At 40.9% G+C, this 19152-nt stretch overlaps 1 protein-coding gene across 2 annotated transcripts in view; it reads right to left on the reverse strand.

Annotated features, from left to right (window-relative positions):
• SLC25A13 (solute carrier family 25 member 13) overlaps positions 1 to 18586 on the reverse strand; it is a 99018-nt gene extending 80432 nt beyond the window's left edge. The window contains exons 1-2 of one of the 2 annotated variants that reach the window (XM_066553573.1): positions 18510 to 18569; positions 16305 to 16319 (exon numbers count right to left, since the gene is read on the reverse strand). In XM_066553573.1, coding sequence (XP_066409670.1) covers positions 16305 to 16319; positions 18510 to 18521 — 27 coding nt within the window. In that variant the 5' untranslated portion in view covers positions 18522 to 18569. Of the gene's footprint in view, positions 1 to 16304; positions 16320 to 18509 lie in introns of both variants that reach the window. The other variant, XM_066553579.1, reaches the window with a different exon arrangement.
• Positions 18587 to 19152: the final 566 nt, after the last annotated feature.

Genomic DNA, 19152 nt, shown 5'->3' on the forward strand with positions numbered 1-19152 from the left:
CTAGCAAAGCTAAGATAAATGAATGCTATTAACAATAAAGAATCTTCTGTAGGATCTTTTCATACCATATAGACTGGTCAAGAATGAAGAGATGCAGAACAAGCACTATTGAAACTAGACAGTTGTGCTGAGTCTACCCCACACACTGGTGAAGCAAAATGAATTTGTTAGCTAACAAAGACAGCATATCTCAAGCAAAGCTATTCACATCCATCTTCACTTCATCATAATTATAATCTCTGGGCAATTCCCAGTCTTCTGCACCATGGGAGGTGGAAGCCTCACTTCCCCCCGGTGAATCAAAGCTAACAAACCTACTTTATTGTGCAATTACCTTCTAGCTTTGATCCTGCTTTCAAAGTCCCAGAGCAAATGCAGGTGGCTTGTTCATAAGATGGTTCTCATACAAGAAGACTCCCAATGAACCATAGTATTTTTGCACACAAACTCATCAGGGACCAACACCAATTATATACACACAGGAATATCCTTGTCCAGTTTGTCCAATACTTCCAAGTAGGTACAGAAACCAAGGTGGGAGTAGTACATATCTTAAGAAAAACTGCTACAAGAATTTCCAAGATTAGGTAATCAATGCTATGTAAAAATGCCTTTAGAGTGTGTACTTCTACAATTTTTGTACCTAAAGACCTGGAAAACAGAAAGACAGTAAAACTATCTCAATACAAAGGTAAAAATAGCTAGTCATTGCCATTGGTTAGTGAAAGGATTTAAGTAAAGGAAAAAGCACCATACTGTAGCCAACACAAACCACACCAAACTTTAAGCACTCATCAGAAAATGGAGTTAGGAACAAACTGGACTATTTGTAGTCAGCCTCCAGACTAGGACAAGGATACAACAGCTATCATTCCTGCAACAAAAATTGATGCACTACACCACAGTAAGAAACTGAACCTGAAAACCTAAACTTTGTTAAAAACAGAAACTTTTTTCACTTTTCATGTTACTATCACAAAAATCCCAGTTCTCCAATCACTCTATCTATCCATCTGTTACCATACTGTGACTGTAACTTCTCTCTCAAAGTAATATTCCCTATTGTCTCATAGCTCTTCTGCAATACATTTTTACTCAGGACAGAGATCCAGAGATACATAAGTGAGACACATTGTGATGGCCATTATGCAACGTTAATATGTTCCTGTGTATCTCAGCAAACCAGAGCTCACCACTCACTTGAAGAATTTAATAATTCTACATAAGATATATTAGAGGTCCTTCAATTAAAAAGTTTCTTTTCAAAGGAGCTCCTGAGAATGGTCAAGTGACATTTTTTATCTAGTCATGGGTATGCTTCAAAAATACCCACTCCCCCTCATCATAGATGGATGAGGTTATAGACCTCATGAGGTTAATGCTGCTATTTACCTCCTTACACCTTTCAGAAACGGAGTCATATCTAAGAATTATGAACCTGATAAAATATATTTGGTGGCTGTCTCAGTCCAGATTAGACTTTCCTTTTTGATTCTCCCAGGGCATGTTTTGTTACAACAATAATGCTAATGTACAACTAGTGTGCTGACCATAAGCTCTAGACATCAACATGAGGCATCAACTGCCTCATGTCCATCTTTCAAAACAGTCATCCCAGTTCCAGCAATTTGTCTTCTAGAGGCTTACATCTAGCAGAAAAACATTCATCTCACCCAAAGAAGCAAAGGATAGAAAAATTCTCCAGTGTAACAACTGCAAGATTGAATGCAGTTTCTGCAGAAAGCAGACAGTGAAGATACTGAATGACACTGTTATCATTCAAAAATTCTAAGAGAGAACTGGCAGACTATCAGGGCAGCATGAATCTTGCCTGGCATTCAATGTTATTAACATAAAATATGTATTTTAACCAGGATGAAGCAATGGGTAGGTGACAAGACAAAAGGCCATTTAACACCACGGTTCTCAGAAAGTGGCACCTTCAGGAAGCATCATCTCACAGCTGTGCAGGGCAACAGTGAGCTTTGAGAGATCCATCTCTGAATGCAACATACAAGTTAGTAACAAGCCCCTCCAAGGCACCCATGCTCATGGTGCTCAAGGTTCCCAACAGCTCACAGCTTAATGGAGACAATCACTCCTGGTTTCACCTGGCTTCAAGCTTCAGACCCCAACCACCACCCAAACACTCACTTTCCCCTGCCATAGCACAAAGCAGCTATAACAACCTAAAGAGGTTCTTCCACCAAGAAAAGTCACAATCCAAAGATTCAAAACAATGGTATGATGCTGCACTCCCAGGGAACTTCTTCAGAGTCCTCAATTGCACCTGATATCAAACATACACACAGAGACCTGAAAAGAGGCATTCCATGCTTTATCTGACACCTCCATGAATTACAGAACCAACAATGGCAAGGACACCCTGAACAATGTTAAAAAAGGTTTCTGCATAATTTTCTCTCCCAGATGTCAACATGAGATCCCAGTGAGTGAGCAAGACTGTTTGCAGCAATAAACAAAAATCTGCTGCCTTTTGAAGAAAGCAGACCTGGAGCACTGCCACATAGGGCTATGATAACCAGAATTACCTGCTCTTAAATAACTATTAATTGAAAAAAAAAAGAAAAACCAACCGAAAATTAATAATAATAATAATAATAACAGTAACAAAAATTGTATCATTTAGTTATGTGCAACCAGTCTGCATAAACTTGTGGAACATTTATAGGCAGCATCCTAAGTTGTTGCTAGAGTAATCTGTAACTACATGCTTGTGAATGAGCAGGTAAAGAAATGTGCTGGAGAAAAGTTCCAATATATTAAATGTCTTGGCCAATAATTGCACAACAGGAATTATGTAGCAATAACCAACAGGTAAATGTGCTTTGTTTCAGTGTTATGTTTCCTTCTTTGAAGACAAAAGTTCCCTTTTCAAGATCCAGTTTATAATCAATTCCATATATTCAGCTCTATTCAAAATGCTACACCTCAGCAGCTCAGAGAACTGGGAAGGGTGTGGGAGTGGGCACAAATCCTTATGCATGTATGGATCCAATCTACAACCTTAGAAAGAACAAATGACACCTGCAATAAGGGAAATAACATCACACACATCAAGTAAAGTTATTAAAAGGCTATAAATGGTGAGACTCAAAGAAAAGCTAAAGTCCTGTGGTCAGGAACCCTTCCCCATAGCTAACAAAAATAACAGGAGCATTCCAGAACATATTTAGGCAAAAGGTAACATTTTCCTACTTGAAACACAAAAAGTATGTTATTTTTTTTTCTATCCCTACAGCACTCAACACAGTGGCATACTGGGTCATGGGAAGCATGGCCATGGTCTGTGAAAGTTGAGTCACAGTAACTATCCACGTTTCCCACATAAACATGTTAATAAGCCTCTGACTATGGAAAACCTGGACTTTCACATTTACAAAGTATCTCTCTCCCTTAAAGATTTTTACCTGTCATATCAAAATAATACATATGTCAAAGTATGTGTTTGCAAACATACTCTCTTTTGCCTGTAAACAAGGGTATTATTGTTTGTCCAACTAGCACCATATGGGTTTTCGTTTAAACTTATTACATAATCTCCCTGAAGACAGGGAGTACAAAGTAAAGGCAGTTTAACATTTTATTTCACAATTCTTACCTTCAATATTAACAACAAACAACTGCTTGATGTTTAAATATTAGCAGATTACACAGCTGCCACAGGACACTCTGATTGTGTGACCTTCATTCTTGCTTAAGATCTGAGCTGAAAAGTGAAGCTATCAAAGAGGGTACTTGGAAATAATTTACAGTTTCATGCAGGAATATAAAATAAACTAGTGAAGACCTATTTTTTTTATGCAATGCTGTCACTGTAATCCTAGGGGTTTATCTGCCACTGACTTGCCACACCTCAGTCAAAATTGTTAAAGAGTTCACAATAACTCTCCATAATTCACCTAAGTTGTAAGATACCTGACAACAATAATTAAAATCTTCTCATCTCCTTTAGAAACTGTGGAAACATTTTCAGCATTTTAATTACAAACTATTCTGATTTTAGCTTAAATGATTTTGGCTTCTCATCTGTGAGTCTATTTTATCATAGATATTTGCATAAAGCAATAACTGTTTCATTAAAACATTAAATTTACTTCTGCTGCATTGCCCTCCAAATGTTTTTGTGAGATCACTTGGTTGCAGTGGAAATAATGATGATGTCAAACTGAACGTTTTAATTTAAAGATGGGAATTTAAAGATAAAATCCTTAAAATTACCTCCAGGAAAGCATTTTTAGCAGAGGGGTAAACAATATTGAACCTTTATTTTCCCCAAGAAATGGACTTCCATTTACTTTGAGGGCATTGCAGTCAAACTAAACTCTAAAAATACCAGATTAACAAACACAGAGCAGTGTTTAAGACACTAGAGAAGACCTGGCACTTTTCTTTTAATGACTCAGTAACCAAGAGCTCTTCCATTTCATTCCTTGGACACTTGGGTTGATGTCAGCACCCTGACATCACCAAATGAATTCAGAACAGCATGTCTGCCATCCCATAGTACCCTACTTTTTAGCCCAAACTGTCAAAACTGTAGCAGAATTCCAAAAAAACTCCTTCTGACCAGTTGATCCAGCACTTTGAAACACAAAAAGTTAATGCTTAACCTCAAAAAAAAAAAGGCTGGGTGATCAATCAGTGATTACACCTCACAGCTTTCACAACCTGCACTACCCCAGAAAATCTGCAGTGAACAGAAAATCCAGGAGATCTCACACTAGTTGTCATTATAGACACCTTTGTTTGATCAAATTGTGGGTCATACACAAAGTCCCAGGTTTTCAAAACTACAAAATTGTAGGCACACATTCTGTATAAAACTTCCTAAAAACACTGGAGGAAAACAAGTGTATTTGGCAGACTTTCTGTGCATATTTTGCTAAGATACTTCCATAATTTTCAAGAGTTCAGTGCTCTCTTTACTTCCTTCACTCGCCACACATCCAGAGAAAAAGGGGAAAAAGCTGATTTATTATCAACTTGTCAAAGGCACACAGAATAAGGAACTATTAAGTCCTATTTCAACTATACAGGATTTGAATGCTTGCACACTTGAGAATTAAGTATTCTGGTCTGGGCTATTCTCATGCCTGAGATACTGAATCTATAGGTTACATGTAATGGAAAACCAAAAGCAAATTGCAAGAGTTTTGCAGTCATTAAGGGTTTTACACCACTATCTTCTTTATGGAGACAAAAGAGGCCCAAAACTCCTGTAGTATAATCTTCACAATGCAGAAAAGACTGAACCTGCTGCTTCACACCAGTTAGTCTTGACAGAAAAGATTCAGACCAAGTTACTGATCTAGGTCTGCGAACAGAGTAAAAGCAGTTGTATAAAGTTTGTTGTTGCCATGTTTTTCTTCCTTTTGAACAGCATCAACATGGGACTAATTCATGATCTTTAGAAAGTAGTTTCCAGTTAGACTGACACACAATGGCAAGCAGTCTTAGACAGGTGAAGTGACAGGAAGGAGGAAGGCTGACTTGATGTCAGTGACAAAAACTATTTTAATGGAAATGTGAAATTATTCAAAAATTTCTTCTCCCAAACACGTGAAGATTTCTCTAGTCAGATTCAGACTGCACAATGGGCTGAGAGAAGGAATCAGGCAGACGCAGTATTTTTACATACCGTGTTTTTCTAATGGCTTTTCATACCCAGTGCCTCACTTAAAGGTTTCTTCTGTCAAAGATCTGTTAAATCAGCGATGTTTCATCAAATAGTAGTTGTCAAACATGATAAAGAACTACAATAATAAAATACGTGACCAAGAGGTTTTAGCAGCCAAGGATTCAGGGAAGACTGGAAATAGGTTTTATTCCAAGGCAGAGAAAAATGACAACAGTAATGAAGTCTGCTGTTTGTATTCAGTAGTACTAATTTTCAGACCTCTTCTATCCTAAAATAAGACCTACACATCAGGTCATGCAATGGACAGATGTGACAGGAAAGTCACATAACAAAGGACAGATGATAACGCATGACTGCTATTGCAGGACATATCTTTCAATTAAGTCTTTTAAGAAACAAGACTCCTGCCCTGCTACTGATACAAGGCAACATCCCAGTCTGTCTCCCACACTAAGAGCCCACACCAGATCCCAGACTTGCCTAAGCAGATGTAGAGGGCACCTGATGTAAAAGAAGTGCAAAAATAAAAAAGCAAAGCCACACCATAAACACACACTACCAAGAGGCGTTAAGACAGGAGATTTTATTTCTCAATGTAGGAAACCACATGTCTACACATTTGAACACAGACCTTCAAACCAGAGTTGCACGTACAGGCATAGAATCTTTGTGTCATGATCCTGCTGATGGCCTTTCATGTTTTGGAGATGTTACCTGCATTTTGATTAACACCCATCAACCTTTGACGAAAGATGTAGTCAGATGCTGCTCAAGCTACTCCAACACTGAATAATTTGCTCTAATTTATTTTTTTAAAACGACTCTAATTTACTGCTTTACTTTGATGAAGTGGGCACTTTTGATAACTTCCCAGAATTACATATCCATTGGCTGAAGCAAAAACCCAAACCCCCCCCCAAAATGGTGATTCTACTAGCTGAGAGAGTTCAGGGAAGTTGGGATAAGAAATAGCAACTAAAATATAAAGACAATTAGAATTTCTTCCTCCTACTAGCTGGATGATTGGCATTTGGTTTAGGATCATCCTGGTGAAAGCCTCCTCCCCTGTTGACTGAGTGCATTTTTAAGTAGTTGGCAAACATCATCAGGAAAGAAAAATGTGTGCCCTTCCATATTCTGAAATCTACAGGCATTTTCCCCAGTACACAATGTCAGAATGGAAAACAAAGCACAGTGAGTGCTAGTTAATTTTTTCTCTTCATCTCCTTTCAAAGCCACCTCTAAGAAAAGACTCCAACCTGCCACAGAACCTTCTTTGAACCTTCCATTTCTTACTAAGTTTAAACTTATCTTCTCAGATAGAAATGAAGCTTGGCTCCAGGAAAAAAACATTTTTAAATCCTTGGTGAATAAAGATCAGGCAGTATTCACCTACAGAAATTGAAAAATGTGAAAAGACAAATGCAAAACAGTGTGTGGAGCTTGAAAAATCTGTGGTCAATGGCATTTTACATAACAATCTGAATTCCAGTAAATCAAATTTCAATTACAAAGGAAGTATCAACAAGATCACTGTCACAAACAGAGAAATAATAAACTCTACTGGGGAAACAAGAAGCGAAATTCAACTATATCAGATGTCTATTCTTATCCTTTTCTTAAAGTTTTCAGTTGAAGAAATTTGTTTAGCTATACAGGAAATACTCAGATTTTGATTCCCCACACTTCCCTCCCTGTGCAGTTCCACAACTGCTCAGGAATGATATACTTTAGACTTGCTCAACAGCTGTTTAGCTCAAAAGCCATGTTTTGATACTTGAGAGTACTAATTACACAAAAACATCTGAATCACAGAATATGCTGAGTTGGAAGGGACCCACAAGGATCATCAAGTCCAATACCTGTTCCTGCACAGGACCATCCCCAAGATGATTGGACAATGCCCTCCCCACCACGAGCCTGAGGGCATTGTCCAAACACTTCTTGAACTCCATCAGGCCTGGTGCTGTGACACTTCCCTCAGGAGCTGTTCCAGTGCCCAACCACCCTCTGGGTGAAAGAACCTTTCCTAATATCCAACTTAAACCTCCCCTGACACAAATGCAGGTTCTTCCCTTGGGTTCTGTCACTGGTCACCAGAGTAAGCAGATCAGTGTCTGACCCTCCTCTCCCCCTCATAAGGAATTTCTAGACTGGGATGAGGTCTCCCCTCAGTCTCCTCTCCTGTAGGAGGAGGGAAAACAAACTCTGCTTTCACGTATTTGTAAGGCTGGCTAATAACTGTGGTCATCAAGGTACACAACATCTTCTGTATTCTAGCTTTGAAATTTAGTTTACTCTTTCAATCCTTCAATTATCCTAATCATCAAGGCATAACAATCATAGTTGTAAAAAGCACATGTATTACTCTTCTGATAGGTTCCAATAATTGCAAAAATAACCTTTAAAAGCCCTGAAATTTCTAAACTGATGGATTTTTTTTAAAAAACTAGACATTAAGAGTTACAGTGTACATTATCTTCACATGGGATTGATTCACAGTGGGACCTGAAGACTGGAAAATAATTTAAAGAATGCACCCTTTACGTGTAATGCTAATACCCTTCAAGTAAAATTATTCTTTGATATTTCTGTTTTGAAAAGAAGACACAATCAAGTTTCAGCTATATTATTTGTGGCTAATCTCAATATAATCTAACAATAGTTCTACAGATAACTACAGCTCTAGGACTATTATTGCCACCTCACCAAAACTTGGACCGCAGCAATTCTGTATTCTGGCAGCTTCTATCAGCTAATATATGTTAGTCAAAAAGCATTCAAAGAGCTTTAAAATGCTCAGTTTCTAAAGGATTGTTCTTCAAATTACAACATAACATTAACTATTTGCCTCCCTGATCAGTTTGCTTTGCTGCCAGACAATCCTGCCCCAGATACCCAAAAGAGGGGCTGGAGTACATTCATTATTAGCATTCTGCAAAGCCAAAAAGGTAATCTTACCAGTCTGAATAAATATTCAACTGTGTTTCTCCCACATTAGATCCAATTTAATTAACCAGTGGTATGAGATAAGATGCGGTGTTAACATCCTTTTCTATCATGGCACCTGGTTTTCATTAAAGAGAACTACTAATAATGCAAACAGCACTAATAGGGCTGGGAAGGGCTCACCTGTCATAAGGACAGTTTGTGGAGCAAGAATTAACAGCTTCAAGAGAGGTTACCTGTTCTATTCATTGCAATCACAGTCACCTAAAATATTAACAGCATGAATGCCAAAAATGTGAAAAGACTACAGAGATGTATAGAGTAAAGAAAATTTGTCACTTAAGAATGGAAACACTAAAACAATCACCAGTTGTGGTAGTACTATTTATTACAATAAACTTAGATTGCCTCAGTTTTCCAAATATGATATCTGGTTTAAAAAAAAAAAAAACCCAAATCAAATGAAAACAAACAAAAAAACATTACAGCAAAAAACCTGCAAAAATCCCAGAAAAGGTCTCAGGTGTCTGTTCTCAGCCTGTACCCTGCCTCCAGCTCTGGTCAGAGCCTTTGAGATCAGGTCTTCTACCAAAAGGATAAACTAATATTATTGATGCTAACGTGGACTTGCTGGTAGGGAGCAAGACCAAGGGCATGTGGAGATCATAAGTCATAAAGGCAACAGTAACGTAAACCACAAATGCATGAAACCTCTCTGTAGCTTTGTTTTTCATTTTGACCTTTATACATTTTAATATGGAAAATTCATAAAATGACATAGTGCTTAACAATTCACATCTGTATCAATCATTCAAAAACTACCAATCAAAGGAAAATAAAACACAGATTATCGCACAGCTCTCCAAGTTCCTTCATCTTCAGCATCCATCATCAAAGCCATCCTCTTTTAATTTCCCAAATATCTGGAGAGTTAGGATTTCATTTCTCAGAGTTAGGATTTCACCAGCTGCCTGACTCCTACAGACTAAGGCTGCAGTCATCTTCTGTGTGTTGTGTCGAGCTAAGGCTGATCAGCACTGTTAGAAAAACATGTAGGGACCAGCTAGGCTAATCAAGGCAAAACCAACCACAAACTTGCCTAAAGCAAGTGGCAGTTACTCCTTCTACAGCAAAGTCAGGTCACTTTTGAATACATAAATAAGCCAATCAGACACATCTTTAAAAAAAGAAAAAAAGCAATAGAATAGTAGAAACCATTTGCAAGGGAAGTCTTATTCTTAACTTCTGCTTACTCAGAAAACTCCTTTTAAAAACATTCCTATCAGTCCAGGTATTAGGCTATACAGAGAAAATGGGACAAAATACTTTAAAAGAGAATAAATATTTAAAAGAAAAATGACAACAAAGCTTTCTTGGTGTTTCAGTTCCATTTTTTAGTCTCCTTCTTTCAATTTAAATTTTTGCCCACTAGCACGTAAATAACTTGTGGGGAATTAGTTGACTAATTAGTTCTATGACAATCTCACAATTTTGCCTATGCAATATTACAGTTACATCCACATGGCTACATTCTTGCACCACACTTCCCACCTTCAGGGAAAAATCCCCACAACCTCTATGGGTATCCCAGTACGAACCATGGCTGACAACAGACAAACAAACCACTTACCAAAAGTAAAAAACCCTGCCTTCTTATTTCTCTGACAAGCAGTGGAAAATATAAAAATATCTATAAATGCACAGCAGTAAATATTCCTATAGTAGTCACACTAAACAACCCTTCACAGGTTTCCAGCTTAAGGTATTTCTGTGCTCAGTGCCATCCACATAACTCTTTAAACTGCTTTGCTGTGAATTGTTCTAGGGAACTGATCTGATCTGATGCAAACAAAACCAATCTATATACACTAAAAAAAGAAAAAAAAATTGTGTCACTTTTTTCCCAGTCAGTTATCCACTTCAATTCACCCCTGCACCATTACACTACTCTAGGATTGCCACTGAATTGTCATATAGTGAAATCACAACTTCATGGCTACTGTCAGCTTTTAAAAACTGCAGTGACCTGGCAGTTCAGAAAACAAACAGGTACCTCTCCACACCACCCAACCAACAGAAGCAAGTTCAGCCCTGGCATCAGAGCAGAGAACAATCAGCCTGACATCAAGGCAAAGAACCAGTCCTAGAGACTTGGTCTAGCCTAGCCTTGGCTTTCAAAGAAGAACCAGTAAGATCCTAAAGATGTGGAGTAGTAATGATACTAAGATTTTAGAAGTATTTTTAAAAGGTCTGGCTGTGTGGGCACAAGTCTGCCCATCTCAGTGCATTCTCTACAAATAAAACTGTGTTTGTGTATTTGCAAACTCCACTCTGCTCAGCCTCTGAGTGTCTGATCCATTAGCACGCCCCACTACCTCTAGTCAGAGCATGATGCAAAAACCATTCCATTTGTACAAGCGGAAAGTCACATGCAATTTAAGGTTTTAGGATTCCAGAAGTTTCCCCAAGGTGCACATCCAGAACTGCTGCAGCCCTGATTTGAGCATGTACAGACATTTCAGACACGCTGACCAGGCACCCAGCAACCACACATGCAACACGTCTAATGCACATCGGCAGTGAGCACCCACCAGGCAGCAACCCTCCGATGCTGCAGCAGCTGGAGGCATCCTTCATGCAAAAATGCATCAACACTGCTGGCAACAAAGAATCCAAACCTTCCCCCCTCTCAGGTGGGTACCATAATGGCTAGAAACTGAATCAGGTTCTGGCAACAAGGAATCCAAATCTTCCCCCCTCTGGGCCAGGTACCATAATGGCTGGAAACTGAATGAGGTTCTGGCCCACACCTCTTGCCCCCTGTCCTTGTGTTGCATTGTAACAACCCAGGGCAATGGCCCTGCCTGAAACAGAGGTGCAAACCTTGCTCTTTAGAGATCCTCCAGGGACTTTCCTTCTCTTCATCCCTATTCTTTCATATCCCACTGGCTGCCTTAGATGCTCCCTAATGAGCACACTGGCTGTTTTGATACCGATGCATCACAGCTCTGGTAGTTTCTTAATTCCAAAGTCATGGAGATGTTAGTCTAAAGAACAGCAAAAAAATCATCTTTTTCTAAATTGGTTTTCACATGGCCAGAGTGTAAGGCAGATCTCCAAGGAGATTCGAAGAGTGACCATATTGGTCAGCACAAAAACACTTCTGGCAGGCTGCCTATGCATGCAAGATATCATAAATATATAAATCCAGCAGCTGATGTTTAGGCATCTCACATGTGTCCAACAAGAGGAATGTGATTAGTCCTGCAACAAGCTGTATTTCTTCTGTTTCTTCTCTAAATGTAGTTTGGTGTACATGCAGTCACTTTGCCACTCTCTCTCTCTCCAATGTTTATTTTTTCCCTCTTCAGAGGAAAAGAAAAATGCCAACAACCTATTCCTTGTGAGCAATTTCATCCTTTAACACACTGGATTTTGTTCAGGTCAAGTAACAATTTTGGTAAAGAATATAATTGCAATTGCCTGTTTCTAAGATCTTGTAAATAGCATGACATTATTTTAAAAACTGCATTTACAGTGTTCCTTTAAGTGTTTTAACACAGCTTCAGCTGAAATTGCTTTATTCCAAAGCAATTGAATATAGAGTATTTTTATAAGGACCTCTTTGTCTCTCTGTAAATGACAGAGATACAGATCCTTTCCAGAAAGAGAATGCATCAGAAAACATGCAACCTTACATTTCACTAGCCATAGTTATCTAGCACCATAAAACATCAGTTCCTGAAGATTATGTTGTAGCTAAAGCAAAACAGCATGATTAGCAGAGTAAAGTAGTGCCTAGAGGCCTTACGCAAGTTTAGATTTGGCACCATACAAACACACAGGCTCTATTCAGTACGGTAAAGCCATTCTACAGCCAAAGCAGAGGCAATTCCATAGATCAAAAGCAAAAATTAAGCTAAAATTCAGCAGCACATTCATTCCATCTTCCAGGAAATACAGTATAACATACCTCCTTGTCATACTCCTTGGACAACATAGACAAATAAAATAGATATTGGCCTAAACAAGCTGGTCAGAAGACACATTGTTATCATTCAGGGCTGTAAGCTTGTCTACATTACAGCTCCAGGAGTGCCTTTAACACGTGGTTTGAGGCACACTTCGAAGAGCTCCTTTAACCTCCTGCGACACAAAGCTGCATAGAAAGAGCAGATTATTTCCCAGTGTGATAAAATCCAGACAGCTTTAAATACTTTTCAGCAGGCATCACAAAAGACAAAGTATACACATAACTGCTGGATCCAGTAGCCCTCTCCTAGGCTATACATGAAGCAAAGTCACCCTGCAATTCCTCTTACAGGGGTACCATAATGGAAAGGAGCAAGCTCCAAAAACTAGCCAAAACCACTGGCAGTTGCAACATGTGATGCCATCAGTACCTAACATACTGAAGACATAAAGCAACCTCTTCCACCACCTCCCCTTGCCCCCACCTTGCTCTGATAAGGAAAGGTGGCGTCAGAGAGGAAATAGTAGCACAAAGACACAGGTAAAATCAATTGAGACAAAACCCCCACTGTAATAAAGCTTCTTTTCAGGGTAACAGTGTCCACTGTGGCAGAGAGCTCTATGGAAGTTTTCCACAGCAGAATTGCTCCATGAGTGTCTTTCCTCGGATTATTCTTGCCAGTGGGCCCTGTTGCATGCTGTGAGTCTTGTGAGACTGGGACTCAACCAGTTCTCCTGAAGGTACACATCATAAGCAAAGATCTAGGCAGTAAAAGAAACCAAATGAAACCAGACACATAAACTGTGACAGGCAGGACAGTGGAGTACATGACTTGGTTTCTCCTCTCTTTCAGCTGCAGTCATCAGTCATGCTACTTTGTACTTAGAAAAGGTCTGAAATTATCAGCACTCATACAAATTCAATGTCCCTCTATCAAGCAAATTTTGGTATCTTAAGAAATCAAGATGCAGTAATAAGTCATAAGCAGCATAAATACATGTTTTTTTTTCTGAGGGGAAAGTGGAAAGAAGAGTCTTATGATACATATAAGAATTTACATATTTCTGCACAGATCCAAAATATAACTATGCATGAGCAAGAACTGCTGGACCTGTACAGACTAGCAACAGGACTTTTCATGTGGATATTACACAGTGCTATCACATCCAAAAAACTACCATGGTACCATTAAGTGCCGTAACACTATTAAATCTATAGTACATAAACTCAGTGCTTCAGGGAAACAGATTGCTCTCTCCTTACTCACCAACCACCTTTCTCTCCACAACTGATCTCACTGAGTGGCTGGAGCCTGTCCACAATGGACTCCTCTCCTTTCAAGGACACAGGAGCCCATCATGATGCCAGAATCCCTCACCTCTTCTTTTCTGAGGGCCCAACAAATCCATGTCCAATGCAATGCAATTCTTCTCTTCCATTTTGCTGGAGGAAGGGAAGAATGGCACGATTGAGGGCAAGAAGAGTGAATTTAATCTGTTCCCAGGCACACTCCACGCTACTGCTAGCACAGGAAAACGAGCATGAAGAAGGAGCTGAACAAAGAGGCAAAATGGAGCTGAATGATGCACAAGGGGACACACTGGGTGTGCATGGCAGCAAAATAATCAAAGTGGCATGGTTGTGTCAGCATCTAATAGTTTTGGTGTTGCTTGCAATCATGTTTATTTAGAACTGCATTGCCATTGTGCCTGCATTTCAATGGCTGCTTACCCAAACCTCACTAATTCACAATATCCAGGACAGGCACTGGATCGCTTCTGCACACAAAAAGGTTTGTAGAGGCAGGGCCAGTGGTATCAATCCCTCACAGAACTCCAGTTAATACAGCTGAGGTGATGCATCCTGCAGGACTGGGGTGTTCAGTGTGAGATGTCTGACTGTAGTAACAAGACATACAAGGAGCCTGTGTCTGGGCACTAACTATTTTTGGTGTGACAAGGTTTAGGATTTTAAAGGTAGATGCGGCAGTAACCAGAAACAACATTTAACTCCACTGATACAGCTTCCATAATAAATAATTCCAGAAAAACACAAGAGAAAAGAGAATTAAAAAGAAAAGTTAAATACATGAAAATTGCATAACCAATATTCTTTACCTTGCATTAGAACTATCCCAAATATTGTCACATAAGTCAGCAACAAATCTCTTCTTGTTACATTATTGACGTGGTTCTGACAGTCTCAGAAAGATTTACACATGCACTTAAAATTAAGCATGCAAGCAAGTCCCATTGGGTACTGATGTACGGTTCATGCCTTGACTTGAACAGTCATTTTACAGCTAGCTTTTTTAGCATGCGATCTCTGTGTTCACTTTGTTCATAGGACAATAATTTTAAAGTAACTTGCACATTCTGAGTGGTACAGGCAACCAGTATGAGCCCAATGGATAAAAGCTCACACATGACACACAAAAAAACAATTACATTAGAAACAGATATTACACAGTATTTAAAAATCAACTCCTGTATCATTATTATGCAGTTCATACAGAAGTTTATTCACATGCTATCCACAACAGAGATAAAGTTTAATGGTGTTCATGTGCTTCCATGCTAAGCCACAGTTTTTACAGTTTACTAGGCTTTGATTCATCTATCAAAATTATTTGAGTTTGGAATTTTCATTAATGCAACTTTTAACTGTTTTGAATGTACCTTAGTGGTTATGAAGTATAAAGTTTAAAAATATTATATATACTAGCTCCCATTATAAATATCAATTTCTGACCTCAAGCTGAACAGACAAAGTAGCATAGTAGCAAAGGTAAAATCAAGTACAGAAAGAAGTCTCGTTGAAACATACCTTAGGACCTCCCACTGAAAATATGTTTATATTTTACCAAGCAGTAGAACTTTAAAAAGACAGCAAGTCACACTTTGCACATGCATGAGACAACAGCTATGCCCAGAACTTGTAGCAGAATAGGGATCAAGGGTAACTGACGTTCACTCAACACAAACATTTAATTTTGCTGTAAAATACACACCAGGTGAACAGCAAGGGGCACTAGCTAGACTAGGTAAATTCTCTTTAGAACCACCTGGCTAAAGGGCAGAAAAACAACATTGTGATTGCATCGTTAAACACTCAAAATGAAGAAATAAGCAGGGCACACTATGTAAAGCATTAGTGCTTTGTACCTGTATTACCATAAAGATGTTCCACATCGCCTCTTTTTTGCACAATGCAGAAAAAGAAGCCAGTACCTAGGATGGTAATTTAATTACCAATGGGGTAAAAATCTTCTGGAAAATCTCACCTCTGGTTTTCACTGGAAATTTGTGTGAATATAATTTATAGCAGAGTTTTCCCAAAACAGTTTCAGAAAATGTGTTCAAAGTTTAAGCCACTGATGTGTAACATACATTGCTTAAAATGCTGTGTAAGTTGGAAACATTGAGGCTATATACAATGAAGGAAATGAAATCAGGCTGTAGTGCCCATTTCTTGATACCTGAGTGCTTAACTATGCAGCCTTAACAGTATCCCATTTGGGTTTTCCTTTTGAGAGACTGAATTCTTAGAGTTTGCTTAATATGTCAACATTTGAAATCTTGCAAGCAAAGACCAATTACATTCAATCCCAAAGACTCATATGCCTAAAAGGGTATAATTAAAAAATCAAAGGAAACGGTCATGCAGGATACTGGCAAGGAAAAAGTACTAAAGAAATTTTAGAAAAAGCATTTAACTCACCAGTCCATTGTTTGGCTGAGGTGAAAAAGGCAAACATTACTGAGATGCATCAGTGAGGAAGTTAGAACACAAATCAAGGCACGTGCCTGCAAGCACATGTGAATAACTTCAGGCCCAGAAGCTCTTTCCATGGTGAAGTTATTCACATGTAAAATTGCAGAACCTAAGCTCTGATGTTACCCTCAAAGTACAAAATGCTACTAACATTTTGCTACTGACCTCAATATAAAAAGAAATTTACCTGTATTTAACTGTTTCAGCTGAAGAAGACAAAAATCCCCTTGAATCCCACAAGGTAATGTAATTAATCCATTCCAGCTGCTCACAGCTCTAGTTTGTTTGTTTGTTTTTAACATAAGTCTCTCAGAACTTGTTTAGGCTTATAAACCAGAAGCCTTCCTTGGAAGCTATGTGAGGACTGCATGAGACCCTGGGGTACAAAGAGCTTATCTCTGCCTTGCAATACACCAAGAATGCTTATGACATGACAATTAAGCCATTATTCTTTTTATTGGGTATCTCTCTGCCAAGCCTGATGTAACCTGACATATACAACATTCAATTAAGTGTCTCTTAAAGTGCTGAGTCTTTCCAACATATGCTTGTGTAGATTTTAGGGATCTGAACTGTGTAAGAAATCTAGCTTAAGGAAAAAGGACACCATGCAAATGTGTAGCATGGAGCGCACGTGTCTACCCTTTTAGACAAACACTAACTACACATTAAGTATTTTTAAGTATATGTGACTAGCATAGGTTAAAATGGATTGCAGATTACAAACCACTGCTTGGAGAAGAGAAAATAAGTAAAAGGTTCAAAAAGCCAGAGATTAGAAGACCTTTAAGTCTTTAAACACCAATAGTTTGGTAGGATGTAACTGACATGTGTGTATGGACCAGTGGGAAATCAAAAATTTTTTAAAAGGCTAGATAGGTCAGCTTCACAGATTCACAAATAGTGAACACAAGATTTGGGGATGACTGCTTTATATACACTAGGAATGAGGAATCAAATATTGCTCAATCCACTAAAAGAGCATGCAGTTCAGATAACCTATGTTCTTACTGAGAAAGGTGCTGACCAAAGCAGCTCTATCATATCCTAGCTAAAATAAAGGAGCACACAACTCTGGCCACACTGAGCCATGCTTTGAGTTGTTTGGGGAAGATTTGTTTCCTGATTTTTCCTCAATGTAAGTTTCATCACTGATTTCAATAAAAGGACATGGAGTAATTTCTTTTTGAAGTGTCAGTATTCAAACATGAAACTTAATGAAAGTAGTAAGTTTTGAAACACCAACACTACATCTCATTTAATCTCCCTTTAGATATGGCCTTGAGTCAGCTGATGACAATTTTTTTTCTGGGATGGGAGTACATTACTAGGTAATTAAATAACGTATTTCAATTTGTTTATCCTTCTGATCAGCAAAAAAGCCTAAATATCAGATATCTACCTGACAGGACAGCACTGAGAAGTAACAATCCTTGGAAATGATGACCAGATGTGAAAACAGAAGGCAAAAAAAGGAACATGGAGAAAATGGGAGAAAAAGCAGAAAGGGACAATCGCGCTAAGGCCTGCAAACGGGGCAGGGCCAACATCTGTGCCCACTGCGGGACCTGCCAGCCGCCGTGCCGAGATCCCGCTGCATCCTCCCGTCCGAACAGCGGTGCGTGTGTCTGTCCGCATGCACAGCACGTGTGTACGTGTGTCTTTATGCATCTGTACACTATGGAACAAGGGGCTCGGCGGGGCTCTCACTCAGCACTACCGGGCCCAAATGCGCTTGGCGGAGCCGCGGCCGGGCCAGGGCACGGTGCCCGGCGGGGCAGTGCGGGGCTTCGCCGGGGAGAGCGACCCGCCACCGTCACCGGCACCGCCACCGGCCCCGGCCCCGGACGCGGGAGGCGCCGTGCAGTGTCATTGACGCCGATGATGCACCGCAAGGGGAGCTCAGGGCCGCTGCTCCCGGCGCGGGCAGCTGCGGATGCTCGCCGCGCTGGCACACAGCCCCACCGGCCGGGGGCCGCCTGCTGCCCACCCCCCGCTCCCCGGGGCCGGCGGCGAGCGGCCGCCGAGCCGCGAGGAGGAGGAGGCGCCACCTCGGCTTTCGTCAAGGGCAGGCCCGAGGTCAAACCCGGCAAGCGCCCTGCCGCGGCCCCCTCCCCGCCGCCCGCCCGCCCGCCGGCGGCGGTGCCTTACCTTGGCAGCCATGCTGTGCCCGGCGCGGCCACCCCTTCCCGTCCCTTCCCTTCCTCCGCTCCCCTCCCTTCCGACCGCGGCACGCAGCTTCCCCGCCTGCGCACCAGCCCGCCAGCGCCGGCCGTCACCGCTCGCTCGCACAGGCAGGGATGGGGCGCCGCCCCCGCCCGGCCCCGCCGCGGCCCCGTGATCGCCCGGCACGGTCCGGACCGGCCCTGCGGGCTCCGCGCTGGGCGCCGGGCGAGACGCCGGGAGACGCGGCCTCCGGCACCGGCGGAACGCCGGCCTTGCGGGGCGAGCACCGCCTCATCCCCGTGAAGGGCCCGGTTGCCCTCCTGGTTGCTCCACGGATAGGGCTGGAGGCCCGGCGGGCGCACGGGGACGCCGAGCTCTTGGGGGCCCTGCAGCCGCTCCGCCCGCTGGAGACGGTGACCGTGTCACCAGCTGGTGACCCCGGGAAATGCCCCCGGCGAGCAGAGGAAGGATGCCAACACCTTCGCATCAAACCCTGCTGTCCTGCCCAGCGCTGTTTTCTTCCCCTCAAGGCAAGCTGCTGTTCGAGGGATGTTTCATCCAATTGCAGCATCCCCAGCCATCATTCTGGGATGTCCCAAGAACGAGCTGTGCCTTCAAACCAAATTTT

This window comes from Molothrus aeneus, chromosome 1 (genome assembly GCF_037042795.1).
Source record: "Molothrus aeneus isolate 106 chromosome 1, BPBGC_Maene_1.0, whole genome shotgun sequence".
In the NCBI taxonomy this organism is placed as follows: domain Eukaryota; kingdom Metazoa; phylum Chordata; class Aves; order Passeriformes; family Icteridae; genus Molothrus; species Molothrus aeneus.